The 15022-nt window shown below is 38.9% G+C and overlaps 4 protein-coding genes across 4 annotated transcripts in view; 2 read left to right on the plus strand and 2 right to left on the minus strand.

Moving 5' to 3' along the window:
• Window positions 1-15022, plus strand: part of LOC139970852 (small subunit processome component 20 homolog) — a 175865-nt gene that overhangs the window by 141093 nt on the left and 19750 nt on the right. The gene's annotated exons all lie outside the window — the stretch shown is intronic.
• The window catches only part of LOC139970765 (uncharacterized), a 151619-nt gene that overhangs the window by 128392 nt on the left and 8205 nt on the right, over window positions 1-15022 (minus strand). Inside the window, exon 5 of the mRNA XM_071976747.1 lies at window positions 13475-14970. Coding sequence (XP_071832848.1) covers window positions 13988-14970 — 983 coding nt within the window. The 3' untranslated portion in view covers window positions 13475-13987. Of the gene's footprint in view, window positions 14971-15022 lie in introns of the transcript that reaches the window.
• Window positions 1-15022, plus strand: part of LOC139970750 (small subunit processome component 20 homolog) — a 137556-nt gene that overhangs the window by 26953 nt on the left and 95581 nt on the right. The gene's annotated exons all lie outside the window — the stretch shown is intronic.
• Window positions 1169-11320, minus strand: LOC139970821 (uncharacterized). The gene is made up of 5 exons (XM_071976848.1): window positions 11193-11320; window positions 7278-7470; window positions 6240-6402; window positions 5549-5649; window positions 1169-4573 (listed from the first exon to the last, which is right to left on the minus strand). The coding sequence occupies exons 2-5, from the start codon at window positions 7416-7418 to the stop codon at window positions 3491-3493; spliced, it is 1488 nt and encodes a 495-aa protein (XP_071832949.1). The 5' UTR covers window positions 7419-7470; window positions 11193-11320; the 3' UTR covers window positions 1169-3490.

A 15022-nucleotide genomic window follows, 5' to 3' on the forward strand; every position in this document is an offset into this window, starting at 1 on the left:
AGCAGTAAAAATCTCAGAGCAAGTGATGAATATAGATAAGGACTAAGAGGGCACCCTTGACGGACACCCCTGGAGACTCTGAAATACTCGAAAGAAAAAAACCCATTATTAACAATACAAGATGAGACATTACTTTAAAGAATTCTGACCCACGATATAAAATCATTGCCAAAGTTAAAGTAAGTAAGAGTATTTGGGATAAATTCCCATTCGAGTCCGTCGAATGCCTTCTCGTAGTCAAGGAAAATAAGTGCCCATGAATTATCATTTTCATCACAGTAATTGATAAGATCTAAGATTAATCTAATATTTTCACCTATAAAACGTCAGTTTGCTCCGGGCTTAGATCTGAGAACATTCTTCATACGCCAAACTAAACATTTAGCTGCAATTTTGTAGTCTGTGCTGAGCAAGGCGATCGATCGCCAATTTTTCAACTACCGATGATCGTTATTTCCTTTAGTGATAAGAATGCCGGTAATCTGACCTAGTTTCGAATGAGGTGCAACAGAAGTGTTAGACACCACCAATCCCAGGAAATACGCACACAGCTTGCTACCGTCGGTAATTAGACACTAGTATACAGTCAGTACATACAGCTGCGGTCAATACCCACAGCACAGTATATAAATGATATAGCGATGGACATCTCAGGTCCAGCTAAAGATAACAAGGTATCACGTTTCATTACTGTACTGTCTGCATTTTGTAGCGTCTCGAACAAAACGTCACTTGCAAGCAACTGAAAGTTAACTTTTTCAGATGACCGCACGCGGTTTGCGGCGAGTTTCCGATGCCTTTAACGGATGTTCACATACATGTAGGCCTACGGGTATAGGTCTCCACACTAACATAATCATAATCGAGGCTATGTGGATATTTAGTTCTTATTACTGCCTACTTTAGTAATTGACTTAATAGTCTACAAAACCAAACCTGAAATACATCGCGTGTGAATTAAACACTCTACTAGTTCTACATGTAAGTGTATAATATCTCACATCACAGCCACATAATCAAGTATACTGTGTTGTACTGTTCATGGGGTCATAATACGTATATTATAAATGATAACCGCGAACATTTTTATGGAGAAAAAAAATTAATAGATCGATGATTGATTAATTACTAAGACTATTACTCTAGAAATCAACAAAAGGAATTTGCATGATATCATACTTTTATTATGGTTTAATCTTCTGCATGAAAATGCTTATAAAAATAAAACACGGTGCACGGATTTCGAAAACTTGGACCAGATATTAATTTGAAGACAAGGAGCATCATATATACCAATAACAAGCTGTAGTGACGTCACCGTCTAACACAAACATACTCCGGGTAAAATATGCGAATCAACTGCACGGTTTTGCTTATACATTTTCAGTTAGAACAAACCCATTCTGTTAACAGATGATATGTCGTCTCAGCGGAATGCAACAATATTGTTAACAATATTTTCTCAAGTTCGATTTAAAAGCCGACTACGAGTCCCCACCCCCTCCCCCTATAACAAGCATATGAGTTGGCCTACTGCGCGAATAGGCTTACTGTGTGTAATGTAGTGGTCAAACAACGTAGTCTGCACATTATGTACACAACATAGCACACATTTGAACACATTGTAGAGGCCTAGCTACTTCTCGATTAGTCTTACGAATCGATTCTCAATCGAACTTCTGAATAGGGACAGCAATGACGTCAAGCAAACTCTGACATAACATATTGTTGGAATACGCCGAGAGGGCATAACGTCTTTAAAGGGTGTGAAGACTCGTGCCAAAAAAAAGTCTAATGCCGGTAATCTGACCTAGTTTCGAATGAGGTGTAACAGAAGTGTTAGACACAACCATCGATCCCAGAAAATACACACACAGCTTGCTACCGTCGGTAATTAGACACTAGTGTACAGTCAGTACATACAGCTGCAGTCAATACGCAGAGCACAGTGTACAAACGATACAGCGATGGACTTCTCGGGTCCAGCTAAAGATAACAAGGTATCATGTTTCATTACTGTCTGCATTTTGTAGCGACAAGAGAAAAATTTCACTTGCAAGCAACGGAAAGTTAACTTTTTAAAGATGGGGGCACGCTGTTTGGGGCGAGTCTTCAATGCCTTTAAACGCAGTTTCTTTCGAAATTTACAGCCCCCCCCCCACCCACCCCTACATAAATTAAATACATTTAATATTGGTAGTACTGTCAGTAATCAATTTATCACACTTTTTATTTATGGATGACAATATTACTTCTCAAGTTAGTTGAAAAGCCAATCCAGTTTTCCCTTATCTTAGATATCGACGTTCCCAATTTGTGGTTAATTTAATTGTGCCAGATAGTAGCACTATGACATCATTTCAACAGGTAATGGATCACAATTATCCTGGTTAGTGACATTAGCAAAAAATATACATACATATATATATATATATATATATATATATATACAATACCTAATTGTATTCTGGTCATTTGATTGGTCAATTGCTCATTGATTGCATGCAAAACCCGCTCTATTCCACTCTATGAAATTAGAACCATGGGATATACACTTTTGATAGCACTTTTTCAATGGTAAGAGAGCAGAGAAACCTGTCTGTTCAAAACAATCTGTTGCATGAGTGCATTTTACCCATATTAATATAATATGTTGTTTCCATTCGTGCAATAGTGCAAAATATTTCATTCGTTGAAAGATGTAATTTGTTCCATTCAACTCGGCTGCGCCTCGTTGAATGGAACTTTCCATCTTTCAACTCATGAAGTATTTGCACTATTGGACTCATAACCATTCATTATTTGTATCATATCAAATATCAAAACTATGTTTGTAAATCATTTATAATGCAATTTATAATGTATGCCTCGTTTACATCAATTTGCTTTACACATTTGGAATCTTCGTCACTAAGTGTTTCATCAGGAGCAGGGTGGGGGGGGGAAGCTTCCAAACTGTGGGGGGGGGGACAACATTAGAGAGGCACTTTCTCATTCGACACCCACCACTCGTTATGCTATAAACCGATACACACCGGCCATGTCACTTAAATATATATGTGTTAGTATGCTATCAATATTGAGATTGTTTATTGTTAACCGTGCTACAAAAAGATATGGGATGCCATCTTAAAAATAGCATGTACAGACTTAAAATCAATAATTAAAATAAAATATTAAAACTAACAAAGGCTTAAGATATCCAAAAGACAGTTATTCATCAAAGGGGCACATTTTATTTGCCAGTAGGGCACATTTGCTATTTTGTGGGGGGCACATGCCCCAAGTGCCCCCTCCCCCTGATCAGGAGTGTATATCTTGAATCCCCACTGTTAACATCCCTCCCATGTCTTCTCATTCCCCAATCCCTCATCATCTGCCAAATTCATAACTTCCTTTGGTGTCCTCTCATCATGTGTAGCCAGCATTTGGTCTCGAACTTTTGGGCCCACTGCATTTGCGACTGTTGCTTTCTTATTGCTCGGGTATTTCAAATCGTATTGTTTCCAAGAGGACCTACTGGGGCCACCTCTGTTAGACCCCCACCCTCGGGAATGACATTCCTTGTTTCACCAGTATGGTATGTGACAAGATCTCCTTCGTGAAATGAGTTTGATATCTCTAGAGGCATATGTTGAATATGTTCAGAGGGTTCTGTACTTCTCAATTGATGATATTTGCCGTTATCTGTTTCCTCATGCTTCTTAATTCCATCCTCATTTCTAGCCCCATGAATATTCAATAGCCCTAATTCTTGTAATATACGCTGCTGCTGAGGGTCTGCTTTGCTATAGAACCCTTCCGATGCAGTGTCCAGATAGTCCTCTACACCCCTCGGTGTATCTTTGTAAGCTCTATCTGGAACACTCCCTTCTCTCTCCCTCCCATCCATTATTTGCTCACTATTATTCGATGTGGCTTCAACTTCCCCTTTAATAACTTCACTGGCCGCATTCTGAGATGGACTAATACCGTCCATTTCGTTTCTTGGAAACGTTGTATCTTTTAAATGTGTTTGGTCAGGGGGATTTTCTCTCGGTGTTACAAAGCCAGCATTACTCCCCATCGCAGGCCTTTTAGTCTGTATGCTAGGTGGTTGTTTTTCCACTTCTGGTTCGTCCATCAGAGCCACAGGAGAAGTGGAAACTTCTTCAACATCACCTCTTTTTGTGTCTTCACTATTAAAGTTAGTCATAACTTGCTGATTACTGCAAAGATTTACATGATCGGTTTGATTCTGATGAAATGGCAGATTTTTCGGTTTAAAATCTGGGCTGTCAACAGCTTCTGATGATTTGAATTGCAGAATTGCTACTTTACCATTCTTATCTTTTTCTTCAGCTGCGTTTGACAAAGGACTGTTCCCGAAATTATTACTTTTAACTTCTTTCATCCTTCTCTTCTCAAGTGTACTCTTCTCCATTGGTTCTTTCTCAGGGTCGAACTTTTCTCCGTCTTGTATTTTGGAATCTTCATTACTTTTCCAAAATTTCAAGGCGCTTCCATCTTCATCTTCACGTGAAATCTCCTTCGGTTGAGCTGATCGACTGCTTTTCTCGTACTGTACCATTTGCTGTCAATCGAAGAATGCATATCATATATGAAGAGGTAAACGAGGACATAAAAAACAATTCTGACATCCTTCCTTTACAGATAAGGAAAAACTTGGTTTCCAGAAATGTGGATATATATAGTCACCCTCAATTTCAATGAAATTTATTTCATTGAACAAAATGTGGTGGAGAGGGGTGTAAGTGGAGCCTTTGGAGGACTGACCCTTACCTTTGAGAACATTATAATTCGGAAAAGAGAGCCCAGATACTAACTGGTGCTATCATTTCTATAAGTTTTACAACTTTATAAGTATACAACTTGTATTGCATGTGTTATCAAATGTATTAAAGCGACTTGCGGGGACAAAATTTTGGGGAGTTGAAGTGGCAAGTGTTGCCGAGCTCCAAGTGGCCACAGCCCTATAAATATTACTGATATTAAGCATTTACTAATACATAATAGTATGTGTGGGGTAACAAGATATACCTTTCCCAAACAGATATGTTTTTCTTTAAGGTGACAATCCAGTGTCACACAATGCATTGAACTTTAATTTGAAATGTCAATCACTGAATCAAAAGACTTGTTCAGAGAAATCTCGTTCTGTGATTAGTAACTATGGCCAAGGAGGAAGACCTTCCGAGGAGCAGATCACACCAAGCTAAAAATAGACTATCAAGATGTGTAATTCATATCATAGCTATTTATGTTTCTCTTGCCAATTTTTTCTTGTCGCCCCCAATTTCTCACAGTCGCCTGTAAATTGCCTATGGGCCAGGAGAGGGGGGGGGGGCACTCCGCCCACCAACCTCTTCTCTGGCTATGCCACTGATTGCGACTAGTGTCTCTCATAGTCAAATGTGATACTTCAAATGAATTTGAGAATGAAAAGCCTATTTGACTTTGGGAGAGAAAAAAAAATACCATACTTAGGGAGAAGAAATTTAAACTGAATAATTTGTGTTGCACATTTGGAAATAAAGTCCTTATTTACCTCAAATTCCACTTCTTTAGCAATCCAATTGTTATGAATGCTTGCAGTATTAGGTGATACAGCTTGCACCCTTTCCTTGGGAATTTCATCTATAAGGGAGCCTGGAGAAACAAAGGAAAGAAAAGTACAGTTGCATGAGGTAATTGCAAAATTTTGATGGGAATGCGCATGAAAGCGTTCATCAAATAAATTGTAACCATCTTGAACAGTGTTTTTAAATTGATGGGGAGGAGGGGGAGGAGGGGGAGGAGGGGGAGGAGGGGAGGAGGGGGAGGAGGGGGAGGAGGGGAGGAGGGGAGGAGGGGAGGAGGGGAGGAGGGGGAGGGGGAGGAGGGGGAGGAGGGGGAGAGGGGGATGGGGTTCCCCTGGAGAAAACTTTTGGTATTTCTCCTTAACAGTATGTAAGAATGCACATGTCATTTATTTCATTGTTCCCAGGCATTCTCTTTGCTGTGAATGTGAACTATGGAGAACAGTTTGATGAACTGAACCTTTTTATGATATATATGTTAGGAGGGGAAATCCCTAGGACGGCTGATTGGAAAGGGAAACTAGGATGAAAAAGGTTAAGAACTGCCCATCTAGACAGAAGCTAGTATACATTTTGCTATCGTAGACATCGCCTCAATAAATGCACATTTATAGTTACAATATATATATATATATATATATATATATCACAATTACTGACCTTTTTCATCACTGCTGAGTTTGTCTGCCAGGTCATCTAACTCAACCTTCTTCAGCGCATCAACGAGCCTAACGTACCAATTCCTACGATACCTGATTCTGTAACATAGCAGACGGTTTGCAGCTGTTCTCCCTTTAGCGTCGAATTTGCATGGTATAGCCTCCTGCAGAAAAACATTAATTTACAAGAAAAATTGTTATTGCAGACATGAGGTAATGCAGGCCCATTGAAACCGCTATGACAGGGAGGGCATTTACTGAAACACTTTTCAGTCATAACCAAACAAAATATATATATTAAAGTTAAAGATTTAAGTTGGAAAAAAACAATTAGGAATAAACCTCATTGCCATGAATTTAATCACCCAATTCATTTTCAAATGTGCTCTGTTTACCCGGTTGGAACCCCAAATGAGGGCTCTGCCCTAGCAGACTTTGACACCCACACCCAAATTCTTGCTATACAACTTTCCCATTTGTTCTGTAATGTATGCTGTTTACGGTAATCAAGACTTGTGAAATTTAGCAAGCCAATTAGAAAATGTTATGGTATAATTATCTGTCATGCCATGAAAGCTCTGTTGGTTCAAAACATTTCACACAAACTTAATATGAATTCATATGAGAGCACCTTACTTCTTCTGTTTTTGTTTGTTGTTGCCAATGTTGTGACATGCAACATTAGCTTCTATCTTACAGTACCTCAACAAACATGAGGACAATATAATGTGTGTAATTTTGACATATATACATATTTATATACAGTACTCTGGTTATGGGGATTTTCATAAAAATGTGTTTAATCTGAAATATCACAGCTCATAGCCATCATCATTGTAATACTAATTCTTAGAAATTTTGTGGTAAGTCACGTAATATCAATGTTACATGTACCTCAGTGTGTCCCTATTTTAAATTGCTTGGCTTGTTTGGTTGGATTATGACATAAATAGACTAAACCTCTTATGTTAGATCAATCCTTTAACAACACAACACAACAAAATCATGCACTTCTCTACAAAGAGTACTATTGACTCACAGTTGCTGATTGTGGAAGAATGTCGTATAACAGGTCTACGACATCCATTGTTGGCACACTTCTATTAAATTCAGCAACAAGTTCATCCAGACGTTTATTTCTTCTTGAGCAAAGCTCATTCTGTTTTGACTTTCTACTCATTTTCTTCTCAAAGGGTTGCTCCTGTCTATTAGTTTAAAGCTTTGGTTTGATCCTGCGAAAATAAGAAAAAAGTCCAAATGAGTCAAAGAATCCCATAAACATTATAAGTTATTACTTATCAACCTCCCAATTTATTTCTTTGGTCTGATTGTAATGTTGAATAATATCCATACGATATGTACTGTACTATGGGACAACCATGTCACCAAATGGTTCAGGCTTGCCCCCCCCCCCCTTCCTCCTGGACACCATGTAGTGTACCTATAGGATATAGTGTAGGCACATGGCTTAATACCCACATAACATGTACTGAAGAGTATGGTGATAGTGTAACCACATGGTTCAGGCTTGCCCCCCCCTTCCTCCTGGACACCATGTAGTGTAGCCTATAGGATATAGTGTTGGCACATGGCTTAATACCCACATAACATGTACTGAAGAGTATGGTGATAGTGTAACCACATGGTTCAGGCTCGCTCTTCCCGCCCCTTCCCCCTGGACACCATGTAGTGTAGGCTATAAAGTGTAGGCACATGGCTTAATACCCACATAACATGTACTGTACGGTGATAGTGTAACCACATGGTTCAGGCTCGCCCCTCCCGCCCCCTTCCCCCTGGACACCATGTAGTGTAGCCTATAAAGTGTAGGCACATGGCTTAATACCCACATAACATGTACTGTACAGTGATAGTGTAACCACATGGTTCAGGCTCGCCCCTGCCGCCCCCTTCCCCCTGGACACCATGTAGTGTAGCCTATAAAGTGTAGGCACATGGCTTAATACCCACATAACATGTGCTGTACGGTGATAGTGTAATCACATGGTTCAGGCTCGCCCCTCCCGCCCCCTTCCCCCTGGACACCATGTAGTGTAGCCTATAAAGTGTAGGCACATGGCTTAATACCCACATAACATGTACTGTACGGTGATAGTGTAACCACATGGTTTAGGCTCGCCCCTCCCCCCTTCCCCCTGGACACCATGTAGTGTAGGCTATATAGTGTAGGCACATGGCTTAATACCCACATAACATGTGCTGTACGGTGATAGTGTAACCACATGGTTCAGGCTCGCCCTCCCCCCTTCCCCCTGGACACCATGTAGTGTAGGCTATATAGTGTAGGCACATGGCTTAATACCCACATAACATGTACTGTACTGTACGGTGATAGTGTAACCACATGGTTCAGGCTCGCCCCTCCCGCCCCCTTCCCCCTGGACACCATGTAGTGTAGCCTATAAAGTGTAGGCACATGGCTTAATACCCACATAACATGTACTGTACGGTGATAGTGTAACCACATGGTTCAGGCTCGCCCCTCCCCCCTTCCCCCTGGACACCATGTAGTGTAGGCTATATAGTGTAGGCACATGGCTTAATACCCACATAACATGTACTGTACGGTGATGGTGTAACCACATGGTTCAGGCTCGCCCCTCCCGCCCCCTTCCCCCTGGACACCATGTAGTGTAGCCTATAAAGTGTAGGCACATGGCTTAATACCCACATAACATGTACTGTACGGTGATAGTGTAACCACATGGTTCAGGCTCGCCCCTGCCGCCCCCTTCGCCCTGGACACCATGTAGTGTAGGCTATATAGTGTAGGCACATGGCTTAATACCCACATAACATGTACTGTATGGTGATAGTGTAACCACATGGTTTAGGCTTGTCCCCAACCCCCTGACACCATGTAGTGCAGGCTATATAGTGTAAGCACATTAATATCCACATATCACCACATGTGCTATGGCATAATTCAATTTTAATCTGATTCATTTAATTTAGTGGTAAGACTTACAAATTAGGATTGTGGTGCAATGACAGTTTAGTAGTTTAAACAATCGGATTGATACATGGAAGTTATCAACTACTTGACATCAAAAGATAAGAAAGTTAGATGAAAAAGTTACCTTAAAGATCTGCTTTATTGGCCTTAATTTTAGCACGCTATAGCTAGGAAAGTTTTGTGATTACCTAATCGACCTGCCACGGTCGTAAATAATCGACCTCAAGCTCAACAATTAGCCTGCATAGCGTCTTAACACCATTAGGCTCTTTGTGTAAACACTGTGTAGAAATTTGTTCATGTCTTCAGTGTAGTTAATCATACAGCATTCACACAAAAACCCTCATACAAGAACACAAATGTGGCAGGCGTTGCAGACTAATTGGTAAAAAGAGGTCATTTTAAGACCAAGGCAGGTCGGATATGTAATCTCAAGAAACCTTTCCACTATAGCGTGCTATACAGTAGTTGGGGGTCTATACAGGGGTGTTACTAAAACGAATGACAATTGCGTTACACATAACGAATGACAATATGTTGTTCACACTAAAAAAATGCGTTGACTATAACGAATGACAATAATGACAGCACAGACATTTGCTTCAACCGGATATCACAGTTCAGACTTCGTGGGTATCTAGATCTAGTAAAGTACGGACAAGATAAAAACGCACATTATAGTAAGCGAAATTGTAAGTCTGATTTTAAAAAGTAAATTTAACGTCATTTTTCCGATTTTAATTGTTAGAAACTAACAATACTATAATCCAAGGGCGTAGGAACCGTGGGGCTGGGGGGCGCCAGCCCCCCCCAGTGAAAAATATGGGGGGCGGAAGTATCATTCCGCCCCCCGCTCCGCAAGTCAGAAAACCCCTTTTTCATTTCCAAATGAGAAAAAAAAATCTCATTTGGAGCACCAAATTGCATTTAAGGCCAGGTGAAAATGCAAAATTCTTTACAAAATGGAGTGGGAGTTGAAGTGTGCTATATTGCACCAAATTGCATCTGAGGCCACCTGGAAATGCAACAAAATTCCAAAGGGGAGGGGGACACCCCTTCCCCTTAGACCCCTCCCCAGGCCGGCCATCAGTCTTCAGCCCCCCCCCCCCACTCAAAAGTACCTTCCTACGCCACTGCTATAATCTTGAAACGGCTTCAGTTATATTTCTATATAAATCTACAGAGGTAAAAAGCACAGCACTCAAGCGCATTCTCACACAAAATATTTCCCTGTGGTTTCTATCCGTAAATTACACCAAAACCCTACAACCACGTAACATGCAATTTTCCTTTTAAAATCATTTTTGCGCAGAAAACCAATAACCGCATTTACTCCACTTCGTTAATCATTCTATCTCCACTCAACACTGTCCTTCGTTGTCATTCGCTGTCATTAATTTACCCTGTACAAAGTCAATTGTCATGCGGTCATTCGCTGTCATTCGTTTTAGTTTGTCCCCTATACAGCAGACCATTAAAAATGGATGCAACTGAGAAAGTAGGTGACAAGAAAGTGCAGCCACGATGGGATTGAGAGGGGATGAGAAATACAATATTGTTGGGCCTTAACATTTAAAGTAGGCTATAGGCCTATAGAACAATTTACAAGTTCAATCTATACTTCTTATTCAGTTCAGTTCTTAAATTTGGCAAATTATGCCTTAATACATAATTTTCTTACTAGTCAGTCTAGTACTGCACGTCCATTATTTTGTACACTCAAAGTGAGCCCTAGCCTGAGAAGCCTAACAATTAATAGCTCTAGCTCAGTAATTAGGAAGTTTGCACTGTACCGCATAGCCTAATGTTATAACCGTTCAGTACTAGCGTAAATTTTACAGATACTAGTATAGGCTAGGCCAAAGCTCGGCGACCTATGTTTTATACACATGATTTCTTATCACTTTACTATCTAGGCATGCATCTCATTTCGTAAAGAGTTTAATGTGTTATAGAGCTGATACTTATTTAAGTTACCTTGAACATTTCAAATGGAATAATAGTAGCAGAGATACTGTACGACAGGACTTGCGTAGTTCGACTATCACAGGGAGGGAAGGTTTCAATCGCCAGCGATAAAACAATCTATATTGCGCAAGATACATACCAAGTGGGAATACCCTGAAAATAGCTAGCTGAGCTTTAAACTATGGAAGCGTTTAAAATACACCATTTGAAGGTTTAGACAATTTGGGGGTTACACGATATAAATACCAAAGTATCAATAATATGTGGGCGTCGTCTACTTGTCTAAACTGTTTGAACTAGCTTGTGAAGCAGCTCGTTTGGAGTTTTAGGCTTCATCGTTAAAATATTTCTAGGTTCTGTAGACAAACTATCTTATATGTCTATGTTGTTTTTTTCTATCTGGTGTATTTTGACCGGAAGTAATATCACGACATACAACGACTCTGGTGTTTGTTTATCTACTCGGATTCCAATCTTATGATCGTGCATTATTTCAAAACTGTCATATTTAAAAATAAATAAATAAAAAAAAAAAAAACATTTTAACTGGATTTCGGTGGTTTCATATTTATTTATGATATGATCGATGAATATAACCTCCGATGTAAATTTTTTTATATGACGTTCATTTGCGGCTTCCATAACATTCAGAGCCATGCGTCAACATGTAGTCCAACATTGGCAAATTTGATATAAATATCTCATTACGTTAATGTTGAAGATTACTCAATAAATCTATATATCGCCCTCTTTTGAAACAGATACATACCATCATATTCCGGCCTCGGAGTAAACAACACCATATATTGTATGAATAATGATTTCAAATCTACGACTTGCGATTAATGTTAAGACTCTAGTTATGTGTAAAGTGGGTCTGTTAACATTGTCTACATGTACAATTTTCTTCTGCGGGTTGGGGAGTAATTGATGAGGGAAAAGTGTCGGTATCTATGAAAAGGGTTATATTTTTCACCTTGCAAATTTCATGGCGTTTTGGTTTGACACAGTATTCTGACAAGCCACGAACGCATTCTCAAACTGCCGCCCACCTTGTTTAAATAAGTGCAATACAGAGAGAATCAAAAAAGAAAACAAAAGGGGGGCGAGGGTGATTTGCGCAGTAGGCTACATTTAGATTGATTATCCAAAACTATAGCATTTGATTTTTGATTGCACATTATAACGTAGGCTACAGGTTAAATAGTCGACCTGTTAGAATTTCCTGAAAGCTATTAGTATAGAAATTTTAAAGCAGATACGAAGCATTGATTTCCTTTACTGACGTGATACACTAGGCTTGGTTTAGTGTCTGGAAATAATGCATATTGTGTAGCCATTAGTGTCAAGATATTCATGAATTTCGTATAACTGGTACATGCTCCACATTATTCATATATACGATATATTATATAACAATATTAATGAGCGCTTATACTCTCTGTAGTTATTCTCATGCTTTCATTTTTTTAATGATCGTGAAGATTTATTTAAGTCCGATTTTCTTTTTAGACAAATTTGATTGGAACTTATGTGAATCAAATGCTTAAGGTAGCATACACTTATTTAAAGCCCCATTGACTTACATACTAAATCACAGAAGTAATGTGATCTCGTTGATCGTTGATTTATAAACTACAGTATGGTTTGGTTCCGCGAAAGAGATGAGAGTGGTATTAAAGAACTTAGCATGCATACGTATATAGGTATATACTCCGGATGTGTGATCTGTTTAATTCGCTTCGGCTTCTGCTTGAGTAGCCTACACCGTTTCTCTATGCTGCCATGTTGGGTGAATTTAACCGTAACAGTAATTATCATAGAACTTTAAGTAAGGAGAACGATGTCATGCGACATACATGCAGCCATTCATCTAACTGGTGGCGCTTTGCTTGTATGGCAAGAAAGGAACTCTAATGGCAAGAAAGTAACGAAGCGTAATACAAACATTACGTCTTTGACATAACTAGAGTGATAAAGTTGACATAAAATCACAGCAAATGATGATATCACGTGCCGCATTTGGGGGCCAAAATCGTCAAAATGTGAGATTGGACTGGAGTTTCGCAGATAATTCTTAGGATGGGACAGTAGTACTTTATTAGTGTCGTCTGCTCAGCTGCTGTATTATTATTTATTGGACCCTGGATATAGTAAGCCTAGGCCCCCTTTGGGATGTGATATGATTAAAGCTTAATGACAAATATTATCACCACCTCATCTTAATTAAAACTGTATCCCTATATCCACATGCCCGAATACAGGGGTGGGGGGGGGGTGTAGGAAGCTTCCAAACAAAAGGTGGGGGGCACAACATCAGAGGAGCACTTTCTCATTCCACAACCACCACTTGTTATGCCATAAACCGATTAACCCGACATGTCACTTATATCATATATGATGTGTTAGTATGCTATCAATACTATTATGGTGCACATCAACCTACATCTGTAGTACTGTCCATCCATAATTTAGAACTTTCCCCAAAAAATCCTCCTGTGTTCATTCCTTGAACAAAAGTCTTTAGCAACCTTGGTTAAATCCAAGTCATCTGGCCTGGGACGTTCATTCTAGGAAAATAGGTGTAGTCTAATCTAGGCCTATGTAGCCTTGCCCTTAGTTTAACTTAGGTTAGCCTATAGGTCATAACTTAGGCCATAGAATATCTCAAGAATATCTATTAACATATCTAGACACATATATCCAGAGGACACGCTTCATTTACTAACTAAGAAATCAATAAACCGTCACAATAGATCAGTGTAAGTATTGAACTGTTTATTCAGAAAAAAATGTGTATTATTTTACACAGTCTTAATAGACTGTTTGGATGTCACCTTTCTGATGTGGAGAGGCTTCATTTTTACCTTTACGCTTTTGCCGTGGTCATCTTTTTTTAGTATACAACTTACTATGCTTACATTGGTTTTCGTTACTAACATACTTCTAGACATATTATTACTTATATTATTATTACCATTTTTCAATATCGTTTTCATATATTCATTTCTATCATGATCTAACATATCTTCTTTCTCCTCATGATGAATCACTGCTAGCGGAGGAGAAGTGCGGTATTTTTCATGAGTACTATGTTTTTCAGAGTCAGTCTGTAAATGTTTCACAGGTTCTTTAATATTTATATCATTTTGTTTGTTGGCATGATTTTGTGCCTTGCCTTTCTGATGTGGAGAGGCTTTATTTTTACCTTTACGCTTTTGCCGTAGATATCTTTTTTTAGTATACAACTTACTATGCTTACATTGGCTTTCGTTACTAACATACGTTCTAGACATATTATTACTTATATTATTATTACCATTACCATTTTTCAATATCGTTTTCATATATTCATTTCTATCATGATCTAACATATCTTCTTTCTCCTCATGATGTATCACTGCCAGCGGAGGAGAAGTGCCGTTTTTTTCATGAGTACCATGTTTTTCAGAGTCAGTCTGTAAATCTATCACAGGTAATTTATTATCATTTTGTTTGTTGGCATGATTTTGTGCCTTACCTTTCTGATGTGGAGAGGCTTTATTTTTACCTTTACGCTTTTGCCGTTGACATCTTTTTTTAGTATACAACTTACTATGCTTACATTGGTTTTCGTTACTAACATACTTTCTAGACATATTATTACTTATATTATTATTACCATTACCATAATTCAATACCATTTTTTTATTTTTTTTTCTATCACAATCTAACGTATCTTCATTTTCCTCAGGATGAATCGCTGCTCGCGGAGTATAAGTGTGGGAATTTTCATGCTGTTTCATTGCTGAAATGAAAAAGAGACAAAAAACAAAACAATATGGCTATATCAGATTTAG

The sequence above is a fragment of the Apostichopus japonicus genome, chromosome 1 (assembly GCF_037975245.1).
Source record: "Apostichopus japonicus isolate 1M-3 chromosome 1, ASM3797524v1, whole genome shotgun sequence".
In the NCBI taxonomy this organism is placed as follows: domain Eukaryota; kingdom Metazoa; phylum Echinodermata; class Holothuroidea; order Aspidochirotida; family Stichopodidae; genus Apostichopus; species Apostichopus japonicus.

What these genes read in the sequence shown, in the direction of transcription:
- LOC139970821 (XM_071976848.1), bottom strand. Translation starts at nt 7,418, where the DNA reads ATGAGTAGAAAGTCAAAACAGAATGAGCTTTGCTCAAGAAGAAATAAA. An exon ending in TTCTTCCACAATCAGCAACT is followed by an intron (nt 6,403 to 7,277) that starts GTGAGTCAATAG and finishes GTTTTTCTGCAG; the next exon opens with GAGGCTATACCATGCAAATT. An exon ending in CTAAAGAAGTGGAATTTGAG is followed by an intron (nt 4,574 to 5,548) that starts GTAAATAAGGAC and finishes TTCGATTGACAG; the next exon opens with CAAATGGTACAGTACGAGAA.